We start from the raw sequence: 23624 nt of genomic DNA, 5'->3' as shown, positions 1-23624 counted from the left end.
GGATGAACCCGAGCGGTGTCACCAGACCCGGAGTACATCCACATGGAGTGGTCTCGAGCTTGGAGAGGTTGGATCCGCCGACTGAGGAACACCTCGAGCAGATCCATACCGGTGACACCTTGGTTAATCAGTTGGACTACTTTCTCAACTAGCAGTCACTTTCAATGAAGATGGAGTTTGAACACGGTCGAAAGAGAAAGGGGGATCCCGGTCGACTGGCCTGGGGTCGCGATGTCCTGGTAGTAGAACCAGGTCGACTGCCAGCCCCTGACCGACTCCGGAAGAGTCATCGGGGGGAAAGAACTCCTCTTCCTCTTCTGAATGCCCAGACCCCCACACATCTGAATAACGTGGGCCTTCTCGTCATTCGAGTTCGCTTTCTTTACATTTTGGGATTGGGTGGTAAAGATGTGCTTGAAAAGACCCCAGTGCGGTCGTAACCCCAGGAAATTCTCACACATGGAGATGAATGCGGCAAGATATGTGATGGTATTGGGGGTGAAATGGTGGAGTTGGGCACCAAAGAAATTCAGGAAACCTCGAAAGAAAGGATGTGGTGGAAGCGAGAAGCCGCGGTCGACATGGGTGGCGAGTAGAACACACTCACCTGGTCGCGGCTGTGGCTCTGTTTCCCCCCTCGGCAGACACGCAGACTTATGGACAATCAGCCCTAGCTCGGCCATATCATCCAAGTCATCCTGCCGAAGCGAAGATCGGATCCAGTCTCCTTGGATCCAACCCGACGGCAGCCCCGTGCATGATGAAGACCCCTGATTCATCTTATTGTTCTTCGCCGCCCCCGTCGCCTTCTTCGCAGGCTCTAGCTCCGCCGTTTTGTCCTTCCCCATGGCGGCGGAGCAGCGGCGTGGAGAGTGGATATGCTGGACAAAGTGGAGATGCGAGCGGAAGAAGAAGGGAAATGGACGCGCACAGTACAAACGCCTCGGCCTCGCCGCTTTTAAAGGCCTGCTTCCGAGTGGCTGACGCGTGGGCCCGAGCGCTCCTGTCAAATCCACCCCAACAGTCGCACATGGGATACGTGGCGAAAAAGGTGGCGTGGAAATCGGAAAGTCCTATTTATCTACTCCACTTACCGCGGGGCGCTCCGCCTGGCGCGCTTCCACCAAAAATTTGAATCCCGTGAAATCCGGGATCCTACACAATCGATCACGCCAAAGATCTCATGTCAAAGATATCACTCGACGGATGATATCGTTTAAACCAGTCGGCAATTATTGAATCAATCAAGGCAACTGAAGCAAAGCTGAAGTTCTAACAACTGGCATCCACTTGGAGATAAAGACAAGTCAAAGCAAGAGTAAAAGCAAGGTCAACTTCATCCTTCTTTTTCACTCAAACCTCGATCCATTCGAGGGCCGCGAAACCCCACCCTCCTCCGTCCGCCACGTCACCGCTGCCCAGCCGGAGCCTCTTCCCCGACGATGTCGTCCACTGCAATAGATCGACATCCCTCGTCCACCTCCCCAGATGAGGATCCGTCGTCCATCTCGCCGTCTCGCCGGTTCAGCCGCCCCGTCCTCCACCTCCAAGGAGCTGCTCCGATGATGGCCTCGTCTATCTCGGCTGCTCCATCCCCACAGCGCTGCCTTAACCTGCTCCACCGGAACCGCAGCATCCTCACCGACTCCTCGGACGAAGTCGAGGCCTACTCGGCGCCACCAAAGAGGTTGTACACTTATGGCATCGCACATTCTCCTTAACTCAACCTCCCGGCGCCAACAGTGCTCCATCCAGCACCCCCATGGAGCGGCTACCTTGAAGTCGGGGCCACGGGCGACATCTCCACGGCGGCTCTCCCCCAGTGTGAGGCCCCTTCGGCGGCGGTGTCCATACCAGCCGGATCTGCTGCTGCTGCTCCGACTCTCGCTCGATCGCTCGCTCGCCCAGCTGCTGCTGCTGCTCTCCCCCTCGCTCATGCTGCTGCTCTCCTCCAATTAAGCCACACTTCAGTCGACTGAATCGACTTTTGGGTCAGTCGATTTTCAGGGATTGGGGGGGCTCGCTGGAGTTAAGAAAGAACCACCCACAGTGGGGATGGGGGCTCGCCGGAGTGGTACCCCACTATCTATCTTAGGGTTCAGGGTGGGGGGCTAGAGGGCTGGACGGGGCGGCGGTGGTGAGTTGTTTTGGGGCGGCGAGGCGGCACTGGGGCCGGCGGTTCGGCCGGTGGTGGCTGGCGGCTCAGGGGGTGCAGGTTGAAGATGAACTGCAGGCCCTCCCTAAACTACATGTCAAGTGCCTCTCTGCTACCATTGCGTTCAGTTTCGATAATAGCATTCAGATTCCACAGTAAATTTCAGTTTCGACAGTTAAGTTCAGAGTCAACAGTTTTTACCTCATCTATTGTAGTCAGGTGGTTTTTTGTGATGTTAATTTTACATCCATTTTACATCATCTATTGGAGATGCTATTAGAATCCCACTTGAGATTGATGATGTCTGTCTTGTGCTGCTTCAGCCTTGACGTCTTACGGCTCACCGGAGCTGCTCCAACGATAGAACGATCCATCACAACAGAGCAGTGCCCTGGATGCCGTCTATAGATTCCTCAGATATTCCTCCACACCTCCGATAGCCACCTCTGCCTCAACTGCTTCAGCGACCAACCCAATGATGCTGAGGTCGACACGGCTACGGCAAAGAGGTTGTACACTTGTTGCATCACTTATTACATTCACGTCGATCCATTAGGGCTATTTTGGTTCAATGGAAAAACATCGATCCACTGGTTGTTACCATCACTCTAAATTTCTGCATGCTCTTCTTACATAATCTCACCATATTTTTTTCATATGCATGTCAGATATTGTACACAATCATGCTGAACATGTAGAGAAAAAGGAAGAGTTTTGCGCGGCAATACAATGTCATGCAGACATCGCTCCATGGTGGGTTCAATGGCAAACCCTCCCCACCCCTCTCCAGATTGTAATCCAGAGAAAGATATCTGTTCTGAGGCGGATTCGGACACCGCTGACCACTCCTATTTACCCCCCAAGGTGTTTGCTCTACCTTGGCATGATGATGTTAGTCATATCATGCATATGTTGTCTTGCAGTGCCTACTTTTGACATCATATATGTCATCTGCTTAGTTTAGACATGTTCTGTAATGTCACCTGTTTAGTTTCTATATCATATATGGGAATTATGCAGTCTCATGTCTTTTAGCCAGCCATAATATATGTGAAATGTGCAATGCCATCATGTTTAACCAGGCATCATATATTTGAATGATATCTTGCCCATCCTTTTCTTCATTATATTTCCATTTGTCGACAATGTTTGTACATTAAACTACTCTTCCTGTGAATCAGCCATTTGGGTGGGAGATGGAAAAATCTGGAGTGAAAACAAGGCATTCAGAGCAGATAGTGCTACCTGTCGAAGCAGATCTCTTGTTGTGTCCCGATAGCTCCTCGGAGATGGATTCAGAGACAGATGACCAGTCCTATTCCCCCACTGAGGTGTATGCTCTAACTTGGCACGGTTATATTGCTCATATCATGCATACGGTGTCTTGCATTGCATAGTTTAGATATCATATACACAATATTTAACACCATGTTCTTAGTTCAGACATCATATCGAATGCCCTCTGTTTAGCATATAAATCACATATGTGAATTAAATGATGCGATCCTGATTACTTAGATAACATGTACGTGAATTATGTCATGCGATCCTGTTTAGTTATTCATCATATCTTTGAATTATGTTATGCTATGCTATCCAGTTTAGATAGACATCATATATGTAAAATTATGTCATGCTATCCGTTTTAGTTAAACAACTAGCACAAATGCCCGTGCGTTGTGCCGGAAGCAAATTTTGAATTATAAAATGTGGCTCATTTTACAAATCTGCTCGGCGCGCCACGTCTTATATCCAACTCCAACAAATTGTATATGAATAGTTCACTGCATATTTTGTCCTATTCCTCTTTCCTCGAGTAGCGGGTATTACTCGCATTTGTAGTGATATAGTATAAAAATAATGTTATTGCCATCATGTCCACCAGAGTTTAAGTAAAAGAACAAAAAGAAAAATAGCTAGAATGAAGAATGGAGGGAAAAACTTGTGGAACTCACAAATTTTTGTTAATTCCCTCACTTCAGAACTGTTTAATTAAGTTTAAAAAAAGGTGTTGTTCTATTAACACGCTCGATTTTCTGTTTAGAATAAGATTAGTAACAGAAATTTAAATAAAATAACACAGCAGAATGATTAATTTTCCGCAATCCCGTTAAAGTAGGAATCATTTTTTTTGCGCAATGAGCCATGAAATTAACTCTGCCACAATTCCGCTTTAGTTTGGAGTTTTTTTGCGGCCGTTCAATCTAGTTTTCCACATTCCTGCTTTCAATTATACCATGAAATATCCCACAATCCTAGGATGCAGCGTGCAATCAGGCCATGAAATCAACTGTCCCACACAATCCCGCTTTAATCACAGTCCTGAAATTGATCACTCAATTCCTTCCGTTTATCATAATATACTCGAGCATCATGAAGCATGCATGTGCATCTTAGAAGCTTATCTGCTCTCACGTTAACCTTTCTTAGGCAACTTGCTGATCATATAGGAGAAATTCTGGTATATAAAGGGCTACGAATTGATCTAAACGAACGATGTGTGGCTAATCTGGCATAAAATATGGATGCTCACCTGAGTTCGGTCACTCCGCGCTATCTATTTTCCACGCGGCTTGCGGCCAGCAAAGGCCTAGCACTCTATTTGGGTAGGCCAAGCGGTGCAATTTTTCAAGCCTAGCGATGCAGCTCAGCGGCAGGAATATTTCATTAGTACAAATGGCCCGCTATAAACATCATTAACGCTAGTTCAATTGGTTGCACCCGTGGGCACTGAGCTCAGACGGACGGACGAACAACTATTAGTACCACCTCATTTATATTATGATTTTGTCTATATGAATCGTAAAAGCGTATTACGACAGGGCGGAAGCGTATTATGACGGTGAACCCACGGAGTCAATCCGTGCTTTATTATTAGGGAAAATTATGTTATATTATATTATATTATATTATTAGGGAAAGATTAGGGAAATATTTTTTGCAAAATACTATGCATATATAGTACGTACAAATGCGTGTGCGTTGCAATGTGCGAATTTTCTTGAACATGCTCCACATAGCATTACACAACACTTTTTATATCCTAATGGCATTTGTCAGGACCTAATTCCCGTGCGTTGCAACATGCAAAAATATCGTAAAAGCGGCCGTGGGATGGCACGTGCCATTTCTTACAAACAATTCTGATAAACATCATTAATAAGTTTATACTGTTATAGCTTTTCGAAGTATGAAGTGTGGACGTAAAGAAGAGCCACGCTAACATGTTTTAAAATAATTAAAATATTTGGAAATTTTAATCTTTTTTATTAGAATTGAAACATGTTTTGGAAATGAACTTTTCTTAACATATGTTTTTAAAGAGAATTTTTCAATTTTTTTGATCAATTTTAATGTTTTTTTTAAGTTAGAACATTTTTTAGGAATTTTGAGCATTTTTAAAAAGTGTTAATATATTTAAAAGCATTAACTTCTGAAGCAAGAAGATTTGAAACACTCCTATCTCAAATAAAAACACACGCTACGTGTCTGCAATTACAAAAAAGATTGTTGGTGTCCATACCATGTAGTATAAAGTTGAGAAAGTCGTAGGGTTAATAGTGGTGCTTGAGCTTAGCACTATCATCAGGTGGAAGAGCTATGGCGTAATTGTTCATAGCAGGATATACAAACGATGGAATTGTTGTATACTATTTGAGAATTTAATAACTAATCCACAAGTTTTTCTTAGAATTTTCAAAAGACATGCAAAGTAATCATTTTGGATTAGAGTGTAGTGGTGTATTGAAGTGTGATTGTTTATATACAATTTTTCTCTTATATTCGAAATCAAACATGGTTTACTATGTTAGTTATTTTTTAGAAAATGTTGATTATTTGATTTGCAAGATTATATTTCGTTTCTTTTCTTTTGCACTACATTTTTTTTCCAGTATTTCACTCATTTTAAATTATTGTATTTGATAATGTATTTATAAGATGTGGTAGGCATGGAATGGCAGTAACAACAAACAATAGCACTTCCAAGTAATTAGAAGGACATTTTTGCAATGGAAGCGAGCACGCATAGTTCCAGTGGCTTCTCGTCGGTTCACCCATTAAAAAAAGACATCAAAAATCCCCACCGAGCAGCTTCTGTGGACCTTATCCACATCGCCATTCCTTTCTGGCAGCACCGCTTCTCCTTTGTCTTCTCTCTATCCATCCAGCGGCTCTGCTCTCCTTCCTCTCTCTCTCTCTCCGTGCTGCAGCCACACACACGCCCACGGCCCGGCATTCACCTCTCTCTTCTTCCTCCACAATGAACCAAGCACCACTATCTGCTAGACCGTGGCGGCAGAATCGAGCACGGGTGCGCGCGGTTAGCTTCTCCCTCACCGCCCCTGATCCCCTCTTCCTTTGGCGTTCATTCCGTTGACCCCATCTCTCTCGTTCAATTTCCTAGGCCGTCTCACCCGTGACCGGTGGCTGCTTCGCGTTCGTCGACAGATTGCGATGCTGCTGCTGCTCGTATGGGCTCCCGGTGACCAGGCCAGCATGCGCTGGGGCTGCCTGGGCTCCCAGCAGCCGGCCTCCCCGCCGCCTCCAACATCGCCTGGAGAGGAGCTCCTCTGTGCTTCCGAGCCGCCTCCTCGAGCAGGGCAGCCAGAGGTGCCGCCCCTCTCTTTCTCTCTATAATCTCCCCTTCTCCTTCTTCGTCTCTGTCTAATCTCTGTTTTCTCCAGGGAAGGGAGTCAGCACATGGAACACAACTGGAACGCCCCGCCTTGGAGCTCGCTGCCTCCGGCAACCTCTTTGTCGGCCTCGTGCTCCTCTGTCTCGAGCACCCCCTCCTGGCCGCCGTCCATCTCTTGGTGGTGCCTGTTAGGCAGGCGTTGATGCTTATCCTCGGCTCTCTCTCTCTCTGTCAGTTGTCTCCTTCAGGCCGAGGAGGATGAGTGGGGCTCTCGCAGCTGGGCCACTGCGGCCGCGTTGACTGAGGATGAGCGCGCGTGTCCGGCGCATATGGCCCGTCCTCCGCGCCTCCGCTCCTGCTCCTCCTCTCGCCCGGGCAACGTCCCGCTCACGCCCTTCATGTGCTCGCCGCCGTCGTTCTGCGCCCGATCGGATCGGGAGCACCGCAGCTCGATACAGCCCAAAAAGATCTTGAACCGTTTTTTCTTTAACTCACCGAGGACTGCGGGTTGAATAGCCGAAATAGTAGGGGGTTTTCTGCAAACATTCTGACGTACGACCAGAAGCACTCCATGCTTTATTAGTAGGGAAAAGATATACATGTCAACTATTTCATGCCCTCTTTTTTCCACACTATCTATTGCATCTGTCTCTCATACAATGTCTGTACATTCAATTATGTTTCCTGTTTATCAGCCATTTGAAATGGAGCGGGTGATGCCAGTATCTAGCGGACTAAAAACACGGTCTTCAAATAAAACAGTGCTACCTATTGGTGGAGATAGCACCCTAGTTGTACATGTACAAGAACCAGCGCTACCACACATAACTCAAACTCTCGCAGATTGTACCCCTACTACGATGGACAGAGAACCAGCTTCACCCAATCTAACCCCAACCCCAGCCGATAGTAACCTAGTTCTTGTTGACACAGCACCATCTCCACCACAGAGCTCCCAAACAAGAGCAGTTAGTAAGGCAGCTCCAGTGCCCAAAGGGCCAGTACTATCACGGCGAACCCCAACTCCACCAGTTAGTACGCCTATTCCTGTGAGGAAGCACAACCAGCTAGTCGTAGTTTAGCATCTATCGCATTTGATGTTGTTAAATCATATGTGCGTATCTTTACATCTTGGAAATATTATACTAAAGATGAAGGAAAATGCCAGTTGCAGGTGTTTGTCCAGGAGTTATGTGTAAGTAATTTTTTTCATGGCAATTACTTTGCTTCGTCCCATACATCCTACCTCCATGATGGTTATAATACAATAAATTTTCCCATTTTTCTCTATAGAGAAGGACCGATTTGGAAACTCAGGATGAGGTAACTGTGCTAATACCTCTGCTATCTTCAAGAATGCTTGGTGGCAGTATCGGAATTACCTGAAAAAACGTACTTCACCGGCAAAGAAACTCATCAAATTTCCTTACGTTCTCCTGAGACACATTTACTGGACGATGACTGGGAACGCCTTGTTCTGTACTGGTCCCGAACAAGGAATGTGGTAAGGTCTATGAGCTCATTTTCTATTTTTAAGTATTATATTCTTGCGTCTTACTCTACTCTTTTCATGTAGAACAAGTGCCTAAATCTGAAGAACAACTGTTCTAATTTAAGATTCCATTGCTACCATAGGACATAGATATATGTTTGTTTGATGCTTTTATTATGTACTAGTACTTGGCAATAGAAGACTTGATAGTTTAATCCTGTCCACCTTACTAATGAAGTGGTTCACCGAAATGAGTTTCATATACTAGTACATGCTAAACTTGTTATGTGTCTGCTTGTTTCTTCTTTTAGAATGCTGACAGAATATTGGGGAAGAGTGCCTTATTAAGCAACGGTAAAGGAAGTAATGAAGATAAGGTTCAGGATAGTGACACATCCTGTCTTGGTTTAGTGGAGTTATTGGCCACTACCGCTTGCATAAGCTATTCAAACTTACTGTCTGGATCAGTTCGATTTCTTGAGTCTCAACTACAAGCTGAAAGACATCGATCAGCTGGGCTGCGACAAGAAGTGGAAGGACTGCGGAAGCCCCTGGAACATTCAGATGCATACTTTCTGGTGTAATAGCAAGCGTTGGAGGATTTTAGCGCCAAACAGGACAAAGCTAATCAGCTTTTTAAGCTTATTGCCAGCATGGTGGATACCCAGGATAACGTTTCTTGAGCTCTTCTGAAGTTGTTTCAGTTATGCTCTTGTTTTGCTGTCGCGTTTATTTGCACTGGTGGCCAATTTTGACGGCCAGTGTATATGATATGCTGCTTTGTTCCCTATATTTGCACTGGTGGTGAACTTTGGTGCCCAGTGGATGTAATATGTGTAATAGCCATGATAGCCTAGCGTTAGTTGCTTGCTTATTTATTTCCTTGTTGTCTTATTTATTTGTTTGCTTGTAGTCATTGCAGTTCTTTTTCCGTGGTTAACTAGTGTCTGCAATAATCTATTTTTTAAAACTAGGCCACAATAACCATGGGCTAATATTTACTATAGTGACACTGGGCCTCCTACGGGCCGTAGAAACAGTGGGCCTTCTACGGGCCGTAGAAACAGTAGGCCTTCTAAGGGCCGTAGAAACAATGGGCCTTCTACGGGCCGTATCATCAATGGGCCTTATACGGGCCGTATGATCGATTGGCCAAACATGGGCCAATAACAGGCTGCATTATGGCCGTAAACAGGCTAGAGTTGGAATCATCCGTTCATGGGCCGACCATAACGGACCATCGTTAATAGGCCGTATTTGATGACGCTATGAAAACGGCCCAACGAATTAATGGACCACAAACGGGCCGACTGTAACCGCGGGCTGAATTTGGCCCACAAGCAAAAAATAATAGTAACGGGCCGTAAGTAAACGAATGCTGGAAATGAGCCCAAGAATAAATGGGCTCTGAGAAGGCCGAAAGATAACATGGGCTGGAAACGGCCCAACGGAACAACGGGCCGTTAATGGGTATAAAGTGATACACAGTTCATTACGGGCCAGTTTCACCACGGGCCGTTAATGGGTGTAAAGTGGTAAACTGTTCATTACGGGCCAGTTTCACCACGGGTCATTAGTAGGCCAAGAGTTACATAGGGCCTCATATGGGCCGAAAGACGTCATGGGCCATACATGGGCCAGAAGTGAAAACGGGCTGGAATCATATTAGATGGCCCAGATGACGCTACTGGGCCTAATTCGGATAGGGCGTAACGGGCCTTGGGTTAGCGGGCTATAAATGGGCTATACGCGAACAGGCCGTTAACAGGCTTTCCATGGGCCAGCCCGACACCTTTTGACCAAGTCAAACGGGCCGGCCTTTTCACATGAATGGGCCTCTGTTGGGACGTGCCACGTGTCGACATATCATAGGCGCCTATCTGACCGACTGACGAGCTGACACGTGTTTTGTCCGGCCAATAAGAATTTTACACATGGAAATTTCCCATTGGTCGGGGCTGTTAACGGGTTATCGGATTCAAAACCCGACCCGATAGCTTAACGGCGTTCCGTTACGGTGGATGCCACGTGTCGATCACCCTTGACGAAAGCACTTCTGTGACGCGCGATTTATCGTCATGGAAGTGGACACTTCTGTGATGATAATTTTGGTAATGTCATGGAACACTTCTACGACAGCACAGGTATGACTATCTTGATTATGTCATAAATTTGTCATGGATGTACATGCATGACAAAAAAAGCGACCTACTGTGACAAACACGTATCATCACGGAAGTGTATTTTTTTAGTGTATATATACTCCATTCGTTCCTAAATATTTGTCTTTTTCAGATTTCAAATGGACTACCACATACGGATGTGTATGTAGACATATTTTAGAGTGTAGATTCACTCATTTTGCTCCGTATGTCTTTTCAGGAAGGGGTCAGATTTGTCCTTGATTTATTTATGAGGTATCCAGATGGCACTGCACCGCCAAGAAAAGAGGGTAACATCAAAATTATGGACTACTTTTTTGAATATGTTGGTAAGGTCCGGTCATAGTCACTTGTTGAAATCTCTACAAAGACAAATACTCCCTCCGTCCAGAAATACTTGTCATCAAAATGGATAAAAGGAAATGTATCTAAACGTATTTTAGTTTTAGATACATCTCTTTTATCCATTTTGATGACTAGTATTTTCGAACGGAGGGAGTAGAAAAAGTGTTGGTGATGATGGTGTGTGTGCCATCCTGCAATATAGGCCGTCGGATTTATATCTAATGGATAGGAAAGAAACTATGGCAATTTGCAAAAATATACCCACACGTCTCTCCACGTTCGCAAATAAGGCCTTCCCTCGTTCAACCTTTTCTCTCACAAGATAAACTACTCATACAAATGCATCTTGATGTTCCGTGCAACGTACGGGCAGCTAGCTAATTTCTTCTAAAATAGTTGCTGCGATAATTGGGTTGAAGTGATATATTTTATGTCTGCCCCGAATGATTGATTCACTAGTAGTAACAAAGAAAAGGTTGCCTTGTTAATTAACAGAAAATAGGGTGAAAACTATCACATGAGGCCGGTAAAAACAAGGCACACTGGGTTCAGCGTCATCGTCACTACAGTTGTGCGCGCGCGAGAAGTCTACATATTGAGGGGGCTACCGAGCGAGGCACCGAGATACAATGTTTGAGAGAGAAACCAATTGACAGATTATGATCAGATCGAGTTGTCACCCTTCTGCTGTCATTGTTGGGGGGAGAGAAAGACGTATTGAGAGTGTGCGCGGTAGGCACAAAGGCACAACTAGCGAGTGTGTGTGTGTGTGTGTGTGTTTGAAAGAGGAGTAGATAGATTATTATCAAGATCGATGTGCCACCCTACTCCTTCGGTGCCGGGTAGTGTGTGTGTGTATGTTTGAGAGAGAAGCCAGTCGATAGATTAGTATCAAAATTGAGGTGTCACCCTACTCCTTCAGTGTTGGGAAGTGTGGGTGTGTGTGGGGGGGGGGGGCAGTGACACTCACATATATCTCTACTCTTATAAAAAACAGAGTTGGTGATGATGGTGTTCCTGCCATCCTGCAATATAGGCCATCCGATTTATATCCGACGGATAGGAAGGAAACTATGGCAATTTTGCAAAAAGATACCCACACCCCTCTCCGCATTTGCAAATAAGGCATTCCCTCGTTCATCCTTTTCTCCCACAAGATAAACTTCTCATACAAATGCATCATCATGTTCCGTGCAACACATGGGCATCTTGCTAGTAGGGAGAAGGAGTTTGTGTAACACATATCTAGCTATATTAAGGGATAAGTAGATAGCATATGTGTGAGAGACATTAGTGGCTGTGGGTGGGCGGAATTAAAGGGGTGGGCATGTTAGACATAGAGAGCGTGTGTGTTTCTGTGTGAGAGACTTGTAGGATGGGGTAGAAAGACGAATTTAACCCTGGCGGAGGGAGAGAAATACACGAAGTGCGCGTGTGTGATTGCGATGCCCACAGGGAAATGAGATATGTATGTGTGTGAGAGAGATTGCACAATTCATTCACGTATCACTATCTAGCGATCATGGACGTGCATCGCTTGAACATAAGTCAATATCTACTTCGTATCGTGGCCAAAGGTACAATATCGATTCAACGCTATAAAGATTGGACACTCACATATCACATTTTTTCCATTTAAATAAGCCTTTTTAGTTGTGCATGCCAAAGTTACAGTGATGTTTCTTCAAACAACCAATGTAGCTATCATGAACATGCACCATTGTTACTCTTGCATTCAAATTCATTAGTCTTGGATGATTTAAGTTTCTATTTTGAAGTAATATATGTAATATTCATATATGAATTCAACGGGTACGCAATTTATGAAATGGAGGCTATGTAATCATATGAGGTAACACTTTTAAGTAGTTGACTACAATACCCATTTTTTTTGTGCGCCTCTACACTAACACGTCAATGCATTATGTTTACAGTAAATAACCAATGGCACTAAATTATCTATTTACACGAGAAATACATAGGCTGAGCGTTTGATCCCTTTTTTGTGAACGCGCCACTACACCCGTACGATTGGCCGTGCCCGTGTGAACGTCCAAGTTATCGGCGCATCATCTCGAGTTATTGTCTTTTTTCTGGGGTGAACTTCACACCAGTTATTAACTGCTGACGCGTGCCCCATGTACATAGTCTAGCATGACCTTCCCGCTAGCACGGTCCAAAACTAGTTGAAACTGGATAGGAACGATCCCGCGAGCGGCAAAATCTCCCGCCTCCTTCTAAAATTTCCGCCACCTTAGTCTTTAGCATGTGAAATCCCCCTTTTTTCTTTGGTGCACGGAGACCAACAGTTACAATACCGGCCTCATCTACATGATAGGTCGGGGATGCTTTGGTAACTTCCGGTTCCCCCACTACATGGCACCCCCATTTCCTCTCCCCCTCCCGCAAAAACGACTAACTCCACAGCACCAGAGCATCTTACATCACGCCGTCCGTACTTCATCGCCCTCCCCCCCCTCTCGAAACCCTAGACTCCTCATCCACCAGCGTACCATAGCCCATTCACTGCCAGCGGCGTCCACCTCACAGATCTGCTTCTGCGGCCGCATCTACCCCTCCCACCTCCCCTAGAAACAAGTAGACTGCTCATCCACCACTGTACCACAGCCCATTCAGTGCCGGCCTTGTCCACGGCACTCGATCTGCTTCGCCGGTACTCTCGTCAACCGCCGCGCATCTGCAGCGGCTCATTCGTACTCCCCACTGGAGACGCTTCGTCCACACCCCCCGGAGTAGCCCCACCGACGCCCCCATCGACGGCCTTTGATCCTCTTTGCCGACACCTTCCTCAACCCTACCGGAGCCGCTTCGCCGACACCTTCCTCAACCCTACCGGAGTAGCTTCACCTATACCATTCTCAATCCTACCGAGGCCGCTTTGCCAACTCACAAGTCCACGGCCTCAGATCCGCTTCCTCGCACCCTCATCCAACCTACCGGAGCAGCTTCTGACGCCCCATCCACGGCCGCAGATCTACATCGTCGGCACCACCCTTAACCCAACCACCGGAGCAGCTTCTGACGCCCCGTCCACGGCCGTAGATCCGCATCGTCGACACCATCCTTAACCCAACCACCGGAGCAGCTTCACCTATGCCCTCGTCCACGGCCATAGATCCGCTTCGTCCACACCAGTCCACCCTACCGGAGCCGCTCCACAAACACCCTACTCGACGGTTCTAGATCTCCTTACCGGACCCCGACAGCCAGCGCAGCGTCATCACCCTCGACATTTCTAACCTGATTCCCACTGTCTAGAGAGATTCCAAGCACCCGCCACAGCCTAGGTACTTGTCACCTTTAAACCCGTCCAGCATCACCTGCCCGATGTACTTCAAATATACTAACCAGTCGCTGTTACCTGTTATGCAGCTGGCAAAAACTACAAGGACGATGTTTCTTCTGGATCTAACAGCTTGGCCAACCAAGATCCTGGACTGAGGCATTGCTATGATCTTGTAAGCGTGTCTCTCTCTCTCTCTTGTATTGTTCTGTGCCTGCAAGCGTGCTTTGCTAGGATTTTCGACCAGTAATCCCTTTGTGCAGACAATGATTTCTACTACTGGCTGCTAAATTAGATATGTAGATGTCATACATGATACTACCTCGTACCTCTGTTCCTAAATATAAGTCTTTCAAGAGATTCCACTATAGGCTACATACGGAGCAAAATAAGTGAATCTACACTCGAAAATGCATCTATATACATCTGTATGTGGTCCATACTGGAATCTCTACAAATACATATATTTAGGAACAGGGTCAGTACATTACACAAAATCATAGGTGGCATGTAGGAATTCCAGTGCACTACATTAGGCCCCCTTAGTGTCGATGGAAACGACACCTATGGGATCACAAGAATCCCTACTACGGTTAGCAGGGCGCGGGGTTGAGATAAGAGCGGATCAAACAGATAGCACGTGGTTCGTTTATCCACGTTCGGGCGCGAGGATGCGTAAAACCCTACTGCTGCTTTGGTGGATGTATATTTGTGTTCTCGAACTAGCTATGAGGCGTGAGGAGCTCCAAAAAGGCGAATCCCTCTCCTGGTCGCCTCGAACCTCCTTTTATAGGGTAAAGGGGTTGCCACAGTGGCACACAGGAGGTGGAAAGGGCACAGTGTTGTGAGGTTATCCCTCACATTACAAGACAAGGCGCATTTAATGTGTCTGCTTAGGTCTCCTCTTGCTTTATCAGGGATGGGGGTGAAGTCCGTCCCGTCCGTCGCTGCTCCTCCTCATGTTGACATGCGCCCTGGCCAGCGGTGCGTGTGATGCCATGTAGGCAGGCAGGTAGCTGTGGTGGTGCGATGGTGGGGTCTTCACGAAGATCTGCATGCCACCACGCAGGTGCCTGCCCAGTTGGTTGGGTCAGCAGCTGCATGTGAACGGCAGTGGAAACTTGGTCGGTGCGGGCCTGGCGGTGGCCCTGTAGATGTCCTCGGCAAGGGCCTTGTCGGGCCCCCGGCAAGGGTCTTGCCATGGCGCCCGCTGTCGTCCCCGGCAAGGCGCTTGCCGGGGCTCTCGTGGTTTTCCTTGGCTCGGATCCCGCCAAGGGTCGTCGTCTTCTAGTGCTCATCTGATCTTGAATGTTTCTTCACAAAGATCTGCATGCCACCACAGAGGTGTCTCCCGAGCCCTTGCCCCAACATAGTGGACCATGGTGGGGGTTGTGGACTCAAGGGCGACTCGCTCCGTAGGCGTGGGGCGAGCTGCCGCGGCAAGGGTCTTGCCGGGGCTGCTAAGGCTGACCCCGGCAAGAATCTTGCCGGGGGGAGCCCGCTTCGTCCCTTTGCTCTTTGTGGTCTTGGCCTTGGTGTTGTTCCAGCTACCTTGGACTTCGGTCTTACCCTAGCTCACCTCCCTTGCCCTGCTTGGTGTGGTCGCGGGCGTGGCTCTGACTGCCCGTGCACAGTCATAGGGGTACAAAAAGTATACCCCTCTTTTTTTACACCGACAGGAGCCCCCGGGCGTGGGCCACACATAAGCGCAACGCGTTGTTAGGCTAGGCCCAGAACGGTGCGCGGGCAGGTGGGGCGGTTTTCACCATGGTAAGATTTTTCGCGCGCTGTGCTTCCCATGACCCGCGCGCGCGGCGCGGCGTGGAGGGGTGTGCGTGACGTGGGCGGCATGCGTGAGGTTGGTTTCCGCATGCATGCGTTATATCGCAGTAAAGAGGCGGCTCGCGCCTTCCCCGTAAACGGAGGGAGGCGTGAAGGCGCGGCGCATTTACTGAATGGGGCCGAGGCGCGGTCCTCATGGCGTCCACTCCCCACGATCACGGGGTGGGGAGAGGTCGCCTCACTTGTCCCCCTGGTTCTGCACACCGGCCACGCGTCAGGCCGTCGCTGGTTGGGGCAGCGGGTCGGTCCTGGTTCCCTGCGCCTCCCGTGTCTTGATTGGCCGAGCGGGGCGGCCGATCCCCAACCCCGGTCCTTTATAAAGAATGGGAAGGGGGGATGGCATCCCGCATTCTTCCATCTTCTTCTTCCTTCTGTTTCTGCTCCTTTCTTCCATTCGTCATGGAGAAAGTAATCCCGGTCCTTCGACAGTGGCGGCGAGGGTCGCCGCTCGACAACGCGTCCCTCCTCCTCCTGCGCCCGCGGTGGCAGAGCCGGCCGCGAGGGGAAGGGGGAGGGGGCGAGGCCGTGGGCGAGGCCGGGGCAGAGGCCGCAGCGCTCACGGAAGAGGTGGACGGGGTGGCGCATCGGCCTCGCCCTCGCCAGCAGCTCCTCCTCTGATGGAGGGCCACGTTGGGGACGACCCCTGCGAGTTCTTCGTCAGGCTGCGCCGCCCACCGCGCCATCGCCGTCGCCTCCCGACTCCATTCGCGCGGGAGATGGAGCTGGATCGGCCGCAGTTGTTGCGGCTGCACATGAGGGGTTGCAGGATCAGTGGCATGCGGGTCCGTGTCGACTTCCCTGCTCCTCACGTGATGTATCTCCATCGGGGATGGAAAACGTTTGCTCATATCCACAGCTTGACGGATGGGCTCACTCTCCACTTTAAGCTGATGGAGGGTGGCCTCCTCTCCGTCAAGGTCTTCGAGCTCTTCTGATGATGAAGATTCCTCCTCGAGCGAGAGTGACGAGGAGGACAGCGACAGCGACGACGAGGGTGGTAGGTGGCAGGATGATAGGTCCGACTAGGTGTCGGGCGCCGCTCTGAGTGGTACCGGCGACCCCATCATCCGTGTTGCCGGCTCCTTGAACTTCTCAGGGCCGTCTTCTCGGCGGCTGGCGTTGGGAGGCTGCGGAAGAGGAAGAGGGTGGGGGGCAAGGCCGTCAAGTCGGAGTATGCGGGCACCGGCGTCTTCGATGCGTGCTGACGTCCTACCGCCTCGTCTTCGAGCTCTGCTTCGGGCGTCGCCACGCCACCTAGCCTTTGGACGGCCACCAAGATGTCCTCTTGGTGTCTTCTGTCACTCGTAGCTCACCTAGGCGCCCCTTTTGCCCTTCTTGCCTCCTTGACCTGCCTCCTGGGGAGTGGGACAATAAAGGGATTACGGGCATCTTACCTCTTTTTAGTTTGTAAGCCTTCGGGCCTTTATTGAATTTAAAACTTGTAATCCCCTTGTTCATGTTTTTCATTCCCTACGGACTGTACCTGAACGGGATGTCTTTTTAATGAAAAAGGGATGTTTGCCGGGTTATTTGTTTGCGGGTGGAACCCACGACAAGGAATAAATCCTTGATATCTCTAAGATAAACATTTTCTCACCCGGCAACAGGCCTTGCCGTCCCCCACTTCGCTCGGCCTTTCTCACAACTTTGGCGGAGGCAGGGATGAAGTGGGTTTAGGCTCCTTGTTTCACCCTTTCGCTGCCGCGACTACGACCAAACTCGGTCCCAGGAACGAGCCCTAGGGTCTAGAGTTAGGGGAGCATGGTAGCCTAAGGATAAAACGAGGTTTCACATACCTTAGTCCATAAGGGAATGCATGATAAGGGATGGAAAACTTATTTGAATCTGCAGCCCCCGGCAACCTCGGTTTGCCGTGGGTGAATCTTTGCTCTTGCAGTCCCCGGTAATACTGGCTTGCCGGGGACCGGATGGTGGTTTGCCCCTTTTTCTTCCCAAGCGGCTCGGCAAGGATATTTGTGTGTCGTGCGAACCAAAGAAGACAAAGAAGGACAAAAAGACGCACACTCGACCTCTAAGCTAGGGGTTAGCCACTGCTAAGCACTATCAACCCTAACCAAGGACAAGACTCGACCTAGCATGCATGCTATAACTTAGGGTGCCAGCGCTTCATTTATTTATGCTCAGGGTCTGTGCCTGGCTTTGTACAAAGGGTTACATGCCTTATCGGCAAGGCTTGTACAAAAGATGGCTTGCCGGGGGGCCCGGCAAACCACGCCTTATGGGTAAAACTTGCGAAGATGCTCAATGTTCCAGGAATTGCTCACTGGAATGCCATCTTCGGTCTCCAGGCGGACTGCGCCGGGCCTGGTGATTCATATTACCCGATAAGGGCCTTCCCACTTTGGCGTCAACTTGTTGGTATTCTTGGCCGATTAAACGCGCCGAAGAACAAGGTCGCCTTCCTCAAAGCTTCGGGCATGGACCTTGCGGCTATGGTAGCGGCGCAAGGTTTGCTGGTAGCATGCTGCTCTCACAGCCGCCTGAAGACGATCTTCCTCAAGGAGCGTTGCGTCATCTTGCCGCAGTCGCTCTTGCTCAAGCTCATCATAAGCGAGCACTCGAGGTGACCCGTATATGAGTTCTGTGGGAGAAATGCTTCTGCCCCATATACTAGGGCAAAGGGTGTCTGGCCGGTGGCTCGATTTGGTGTCGTTCTGATTGACCAAAGAACTGTCGGCAACTCGTCAATCCAGCGCCTTCCACTCTTGTGCAGCCTATCAAAGGTCTTTGTCCTCAGGCCTCGCAGCACTTCAGTGTTTGCCCTCTCAGCTTGACCATTGCTTAGTGGGTGAGCAACGGAAGCGAAACAGACTTTGTTGCTGAGGTCTTGGATGTATTGCATGAAGGTGCGGCTTGTGAACTGCGTGTCGTTGTCGGTGATGACCCTGTTGGGTACACCAAAACAGCATACTAGCCCCTTGAGGAATTTGACGGCTGACTAGGCTGTAACTTTCCTCACTGCTTCCACCTCTGGATACTAACTTGTCGATTGCGACGTACAAGTACTCAAAGCCCCCGATGGCGCGGGGGAAGGGGCCCAGTATGTCGAGCCCCCAGACTGAGAAGGGCCAGGAGAGATGAATGGTTTGAAAGGCTTGAGCTGGCTGATGAAGCTTCTTTGAATGGAACTGACATGCTTCACACTTGGTGACTAGCGTCATCGCATCCTGGAGGGCAGTGGGCCAGAAGAAGCCCTGCCGAAATGCCTTGCCGGCAAGGGCTCTCGACCCTATGTGGGATCCACATATGCCTCCATCTATCTCCGCCAACAGCCCCAGTCCTTCCTCTCGAGGGATACACTTCAATTTCACACCGTTCGGCCTTTTCCTATACAGGACGTCATTGACGAGCTGATACATAGCAGACCGGCGGGCTACTTTTTCCGCTTCTTCCTGCTCCTCAGGAAGTTCCCCTGTTTGGAGGAATCGGATGGTAGGCTGCGCCCATGCTGGAGCCTGAGGCTCAACAGTGAGGACCAAAGGCATTTCTTCCATCATAAGGGCGGACGTCTCTACGGCAAGAGCTTGACGCTCTGCCGGAGCTGATCCCCCTACGACGGGCTCAGCGTCTCCGGCAACATCTTCGCCGGCGGCTTCGGGGAGCTCGGCGGGAAAGTGCTTTCCGGGCCCTGATTTCCTTCTCTTGCTCTGCTCTGCTGATGGATCAACGGATGGCTGAGTTAGCTGAAGCACAAAGGTACCTGGTTCCACAGGCAGCTTGAGGGCAGCGCGCTTTGACAGGTAATCTGCGATGTCGTTCTCCGCTCAGGGAACATGCTCTACCTGTATACCGTCAAAGCGCTCTTCCAGCTTTCTCACTTCATCTACGTAGGCCTTCATCAACGGGCTCTGGTAGTCTTTGTTGACTTGCTTGACGACAAGTTGTGAGTCGCCCCTGACGATGAGTTTCTTGATCCCGAGGTCTGCCGCGATCCTAAGACCAGCAAGCAGCCATTCGTACTCGGCAGTATTGTTTGTCGACGCCTCCCTGGGGAAGTGCATTTGGACCATGTACTTGAGGTGCTCTCCAGTGGGCGCGACAAGCAGTACGCCAGCCCCGACGCCCTGTAAGGAGAAAGCTCCACCAAAGTACATGACCCAGTTGCAACTTGCCTCCTTGCCGGGGAGGACAGTCTCCTGAGCTTCTTCATCAGGCGTCGCGGTCCATTCTGCAACGAACTCTGCCAGGACTTGACTTTGGATCATCGAGGAACTCTCAAATTTGAGGCCAAAGCTGGACAGCTCCAGTGCCCACTCTATGATCCTTCCAGTCGCGTCTGGATTGTGCAATATCCGTTGTAGAGGGAGGCGAGTGACGATAGTTATTTCGTGCGCCTGGAGGTAGTGACGCAGCTTCCTCGAGGCCATAAGAAGGGCGAAGAGCAGTTTCTGCACATCGGAGTACCTTGATCTAGCCCCCTGCAGGAGGGAGCTAACAAAGTAGACCGGGTGCTGCATCATTTTCCTCCTCGGCAGCACTCCAACTGGCTGCGTCGTCTCTACACCAATGGCATCAGGCTCTGTTGCTGCTATCACCTCAGTGTCAACTTCTCTCTGCGCCACTAGTGCAGCGTTGACCACCTGGTTCGGTGCCGCCAAGTACAGCAGCAACGGTTCTTGTGGTTTAGGCGCAACTAGTACTGGCGTAGAGGAGAGATACCTCTTCAAATCTTGTAATGCCACTTCGGCTTCTGGTGTCCACTCCATCGGGCCCACCTTTTTCAAAATCTTGAAAAAGGGGAGGGCGCGCTCGACGGACTTGGAGATGAACCTGCTCATGGTGGCAACGCAACCAGCAAGGCGACGCACATCCTTGACCCGCTTGGGCGCCTCAATCTGCTCAATAGCCTTGATCTTGTCCGGATTGGCCTCTATCCCACGCTGCGACACAAAGAACCCGAGAAGCTTGCCGGACGGGACGCCAAAGACGCATTTCTCAGGGTTCAACTTGAGGTTGATCTTGCGTAGGTTTGCAAATGTCTCTTGTAAATCCGGTATGAGGGTCGCCCTATTCTTGGTTTTGACCACTATATCATCCATATAAGCTTCCATATTTCTATGGAGCTAGGGTTCAAAACCAATCTGCTCCGCCCTTGCAAATGTTGAGCCAGCACTCTTCAACCCGAAAGGCATCCGTATGAAACAATATGTACCACATGGGGTGATGAATGTTTTCTTCTCTTCGTCTTCTCTCGTCATGAAGATCTGGTGGTAGCCGGAGTAGGCGTCGAGGAATGACAACAAGTCACATCCAGCCATGGAGTCAACAATCTGGTTGATGCGCGGCAATGGGAAAGGGTCCTTGGGACAAGCCTTATTGATATCTGTGTAATCAATACACAGCCTCCACTGCCCATTTGCCTTGCGCACTACCACTGGATTGGCCAACCACGTTGGATGGAGCACTCCTCTTACCAAACCCGCTGCTTCCAGTTTCCGGATCTCCTCTGTAATGAACTCTTGCCGTTCCAAAGCTTGCTTTCTGACCTTCTGCTTGACGGGCCGCGCATGAGGACAGATAGCAAAGTGGTGCTCAATCACCTCCTTGGGAACGTCAGGGATGTCGGATGCTTGCCATGCAAATACATAGACATTCGCCCGTAGGAAGGTGACGAGCGCGTCTTCCTATTTGTCGTCAAGGGCGGAGCTTATGGTGAAAGCTCCTCCCGTGCCGTTCTCCTTGACGGATACCTTCTTGGTCTCCGGCGGCGTGGCCCTGGATTTCTTGTTCCTGCCGGTGGAGCTCTCTGGCACGTCCTCGATGGGAGCACTACACTCCGAAGAGGTGAGCTTGCCAGAGTGGGTGTCCAAGATCTCACCGGTCTTCTTCTTATTCCCTCTCGGGGCTCCAGTGGCAGGAGCAACTGCCTTAGCGGCAACGGCTGCTGCAACTACTTCTTGGTAGAGTTGGTCAGCGCAAATCAGCGCATCTTTCTTGTCGGAGGGGATGGTGATGATCGTTACAGGCCCTGGCATCTTCAGGGTGTTGTAGGCGTAGTGTGACACTGCCATGAACTTGGCCAGCGCTGGGCGGCCAAGGATCCCGTTGTAGGGCAAGGGGATCTTGGCAACATTGAACACGATCCTTTCCGTCCTGTAGTTCAGATCACTCCCGAAGGTCACAGGCAGCGTGACCTTCCCCTTTGGTTGACTCCTTCCTGGGTTGATCCCCTGGAACGTGCCCGTTTCTTCGAGGTCTCCGTCGGCAATCTGCAGCATCTTGATCACGGCAGGCGAGATTAAGTTCAGACCGGCACCGCCATCCACTAGCATCTTTGTCACCTTGAGGTTGCGTATTGTCGGCGAAACCAACAACGGCAAGCACCCGACCGTAGTAGTGCGATCAGGGTGATCCTCAGTGTCAAAAATGATAGGTGTGCTGGACCACTTCAGCGGCTTTTGGGCATCAAACAACGGCTCTGCTGCTGTAATATCACGCGCCCACTGTTTAAGCTGGCGGTGAGAGGTATGGAGTGAGGCGCCGCCATCGACGCACATGGCCTCTGTAGCTTTCTGAAACTCTTGGTCATCGGACTCGTCATCCTCTTCGTGATCATCGTCTTCTGGCTTCTTGTCGCGGCCCCGGGCGGGCCTCTCTTGCTGTTTATCCTTACTGCGACGGCCTGCCTGGCCATCACGCTTCTTGCCGGACCCCTCAGCACCGTCCTGGCCCTTCTCCTTGTCCCACCTCTCATATTCAGCTTTTTGCTTCTCAGCAAGCAGCTCAACCTGTCGGCAGTTTTGGAGTTCATGGCCTTTGGTGCGATGGATCTTGCAGTATTGCTTGTCGGAGTTCCCTGGCTTCTCAGCAGCCGCCAAGGCCCGGCAAGCGACACATCCAGCAATTTCCTTGCCGGGGTCATCTGCCTTGGTTTTCTTGGCGGAGCCGGCGTCATCAGATTCCTTGACGGCAAGCACAGCTTTACCCTTGCGCTTCCTATTGCGGCGCCGACCTTTCTTCGCCGGGGCGGCAATATCCTCGTCTGAAGAGTCGGTTTCCACGCTGGCATCTTCGTCGGGGTACTTCCTTCCTTCTTCAGCCCGGACACATCTGTCGGCAAGAACGTAGAGTTCCGCCACATCCTTCACCTTGTTCATTGCTAGCTCTTCGCGCATCTTGCGGTTGCGCATGTTCTGATGGAACGCACTGATGATTGTGGCAGGATGAACATCAGGGATATTGTACTGTACCCGGCTGAATCTCTGTATGTACTTACGTAGACTCTCGCCTCCCTTCTGGGGGATGACGTGCAGGTCGCTCGCTTGGCCATGGGCTTGGTGGCCTCCAGTGAAGGCGCCAACAAACTCATGGCACAAATCCGACCAAGAGGAAATAGAGTCTACCGGCAAGTGCATCAACCATGAAATTGCGTTGGGTCTAAGAGCCAATGGAAAGTAATTCGCAAGCACCTTATCATCGCGGGCTCCGGCAGCTTGCATCGCGATGGTGTAGATGATGAGGACTTCGACGGGTGGGTCTTGCCGTTGTACTTCTCGCCCATGTCAGGTTTGAAAGTGCGGTGAGTGGGCCACTGGAACTGGCGCAGCTCACGGGTAAAAGCCGGACAGCCTACCTCGTAAGGTACACCTCCAGGGCTCTCCGGTGCTGGGTGGTTCATAGCAGGCTCTGCTCACCTATCTGACTGGTGGCGCGCTCCGTGCCGGCGC

General features: G+C 49.9%; 1 protein-coding gene across 2 annotated transcripts; it reads left to right on the top strand.

Moving 5' to 3' along the window:
- The first annotated feature begins 6277 nt into the window (after positions 1–6277).
- LOC123188721 (uncharacterized) lies at positions 6278–7860 on the top strand. Of its 2 annotated transcripts, none has more exons than XM_044600963.1 (3): positions 6278–6467; positions 6561–6766; positions 6841–7860. In XM_044600963.1, the coding sequence occupies exons 1-3, from the start codon at positions 6417–6419 to the stop codon at positions 6992–6994; spliced, it is 411 nt and encodes a 136-aa protein (XP_044456898.1). In that variant the 5' UTR covers positions 6278–6416; the 3' UTR covers positions 6995–7860. The 2 variants fall into 2 exon arrangements, with proteins under 2 accessions (XP_044456898.1, XP_044456893.1); XM_044600958.1 differs by having other exon boundaries at positions 6285–6476; positions 6841–7858.
- The last annotated feature ends 15764 nt before the right edge of the window (positions 7861–23624 follow it).

The sequence above is a fragment of the Triticum aestivum genome, chromosome 1A (assembly GCF_018294505.1).
Source record: "Triticum aestivum cultivar Chinese Spring chromosome 1A, IWGSC CS RefSeq v2.1, whole genome shotgun sequence".
NCBI classification, from domain to species: domain Eukaryota; kingdom Viridiplantae; phylum Streptophyta; class Magnoliopsida; order Poales; family Poaceae; genus Triticum; species Triticum aestivum.
Note: the sequence above shows the minus strand (reverse complement) of the source record. Positions and strands in the feature narration are given on the sequence as shown.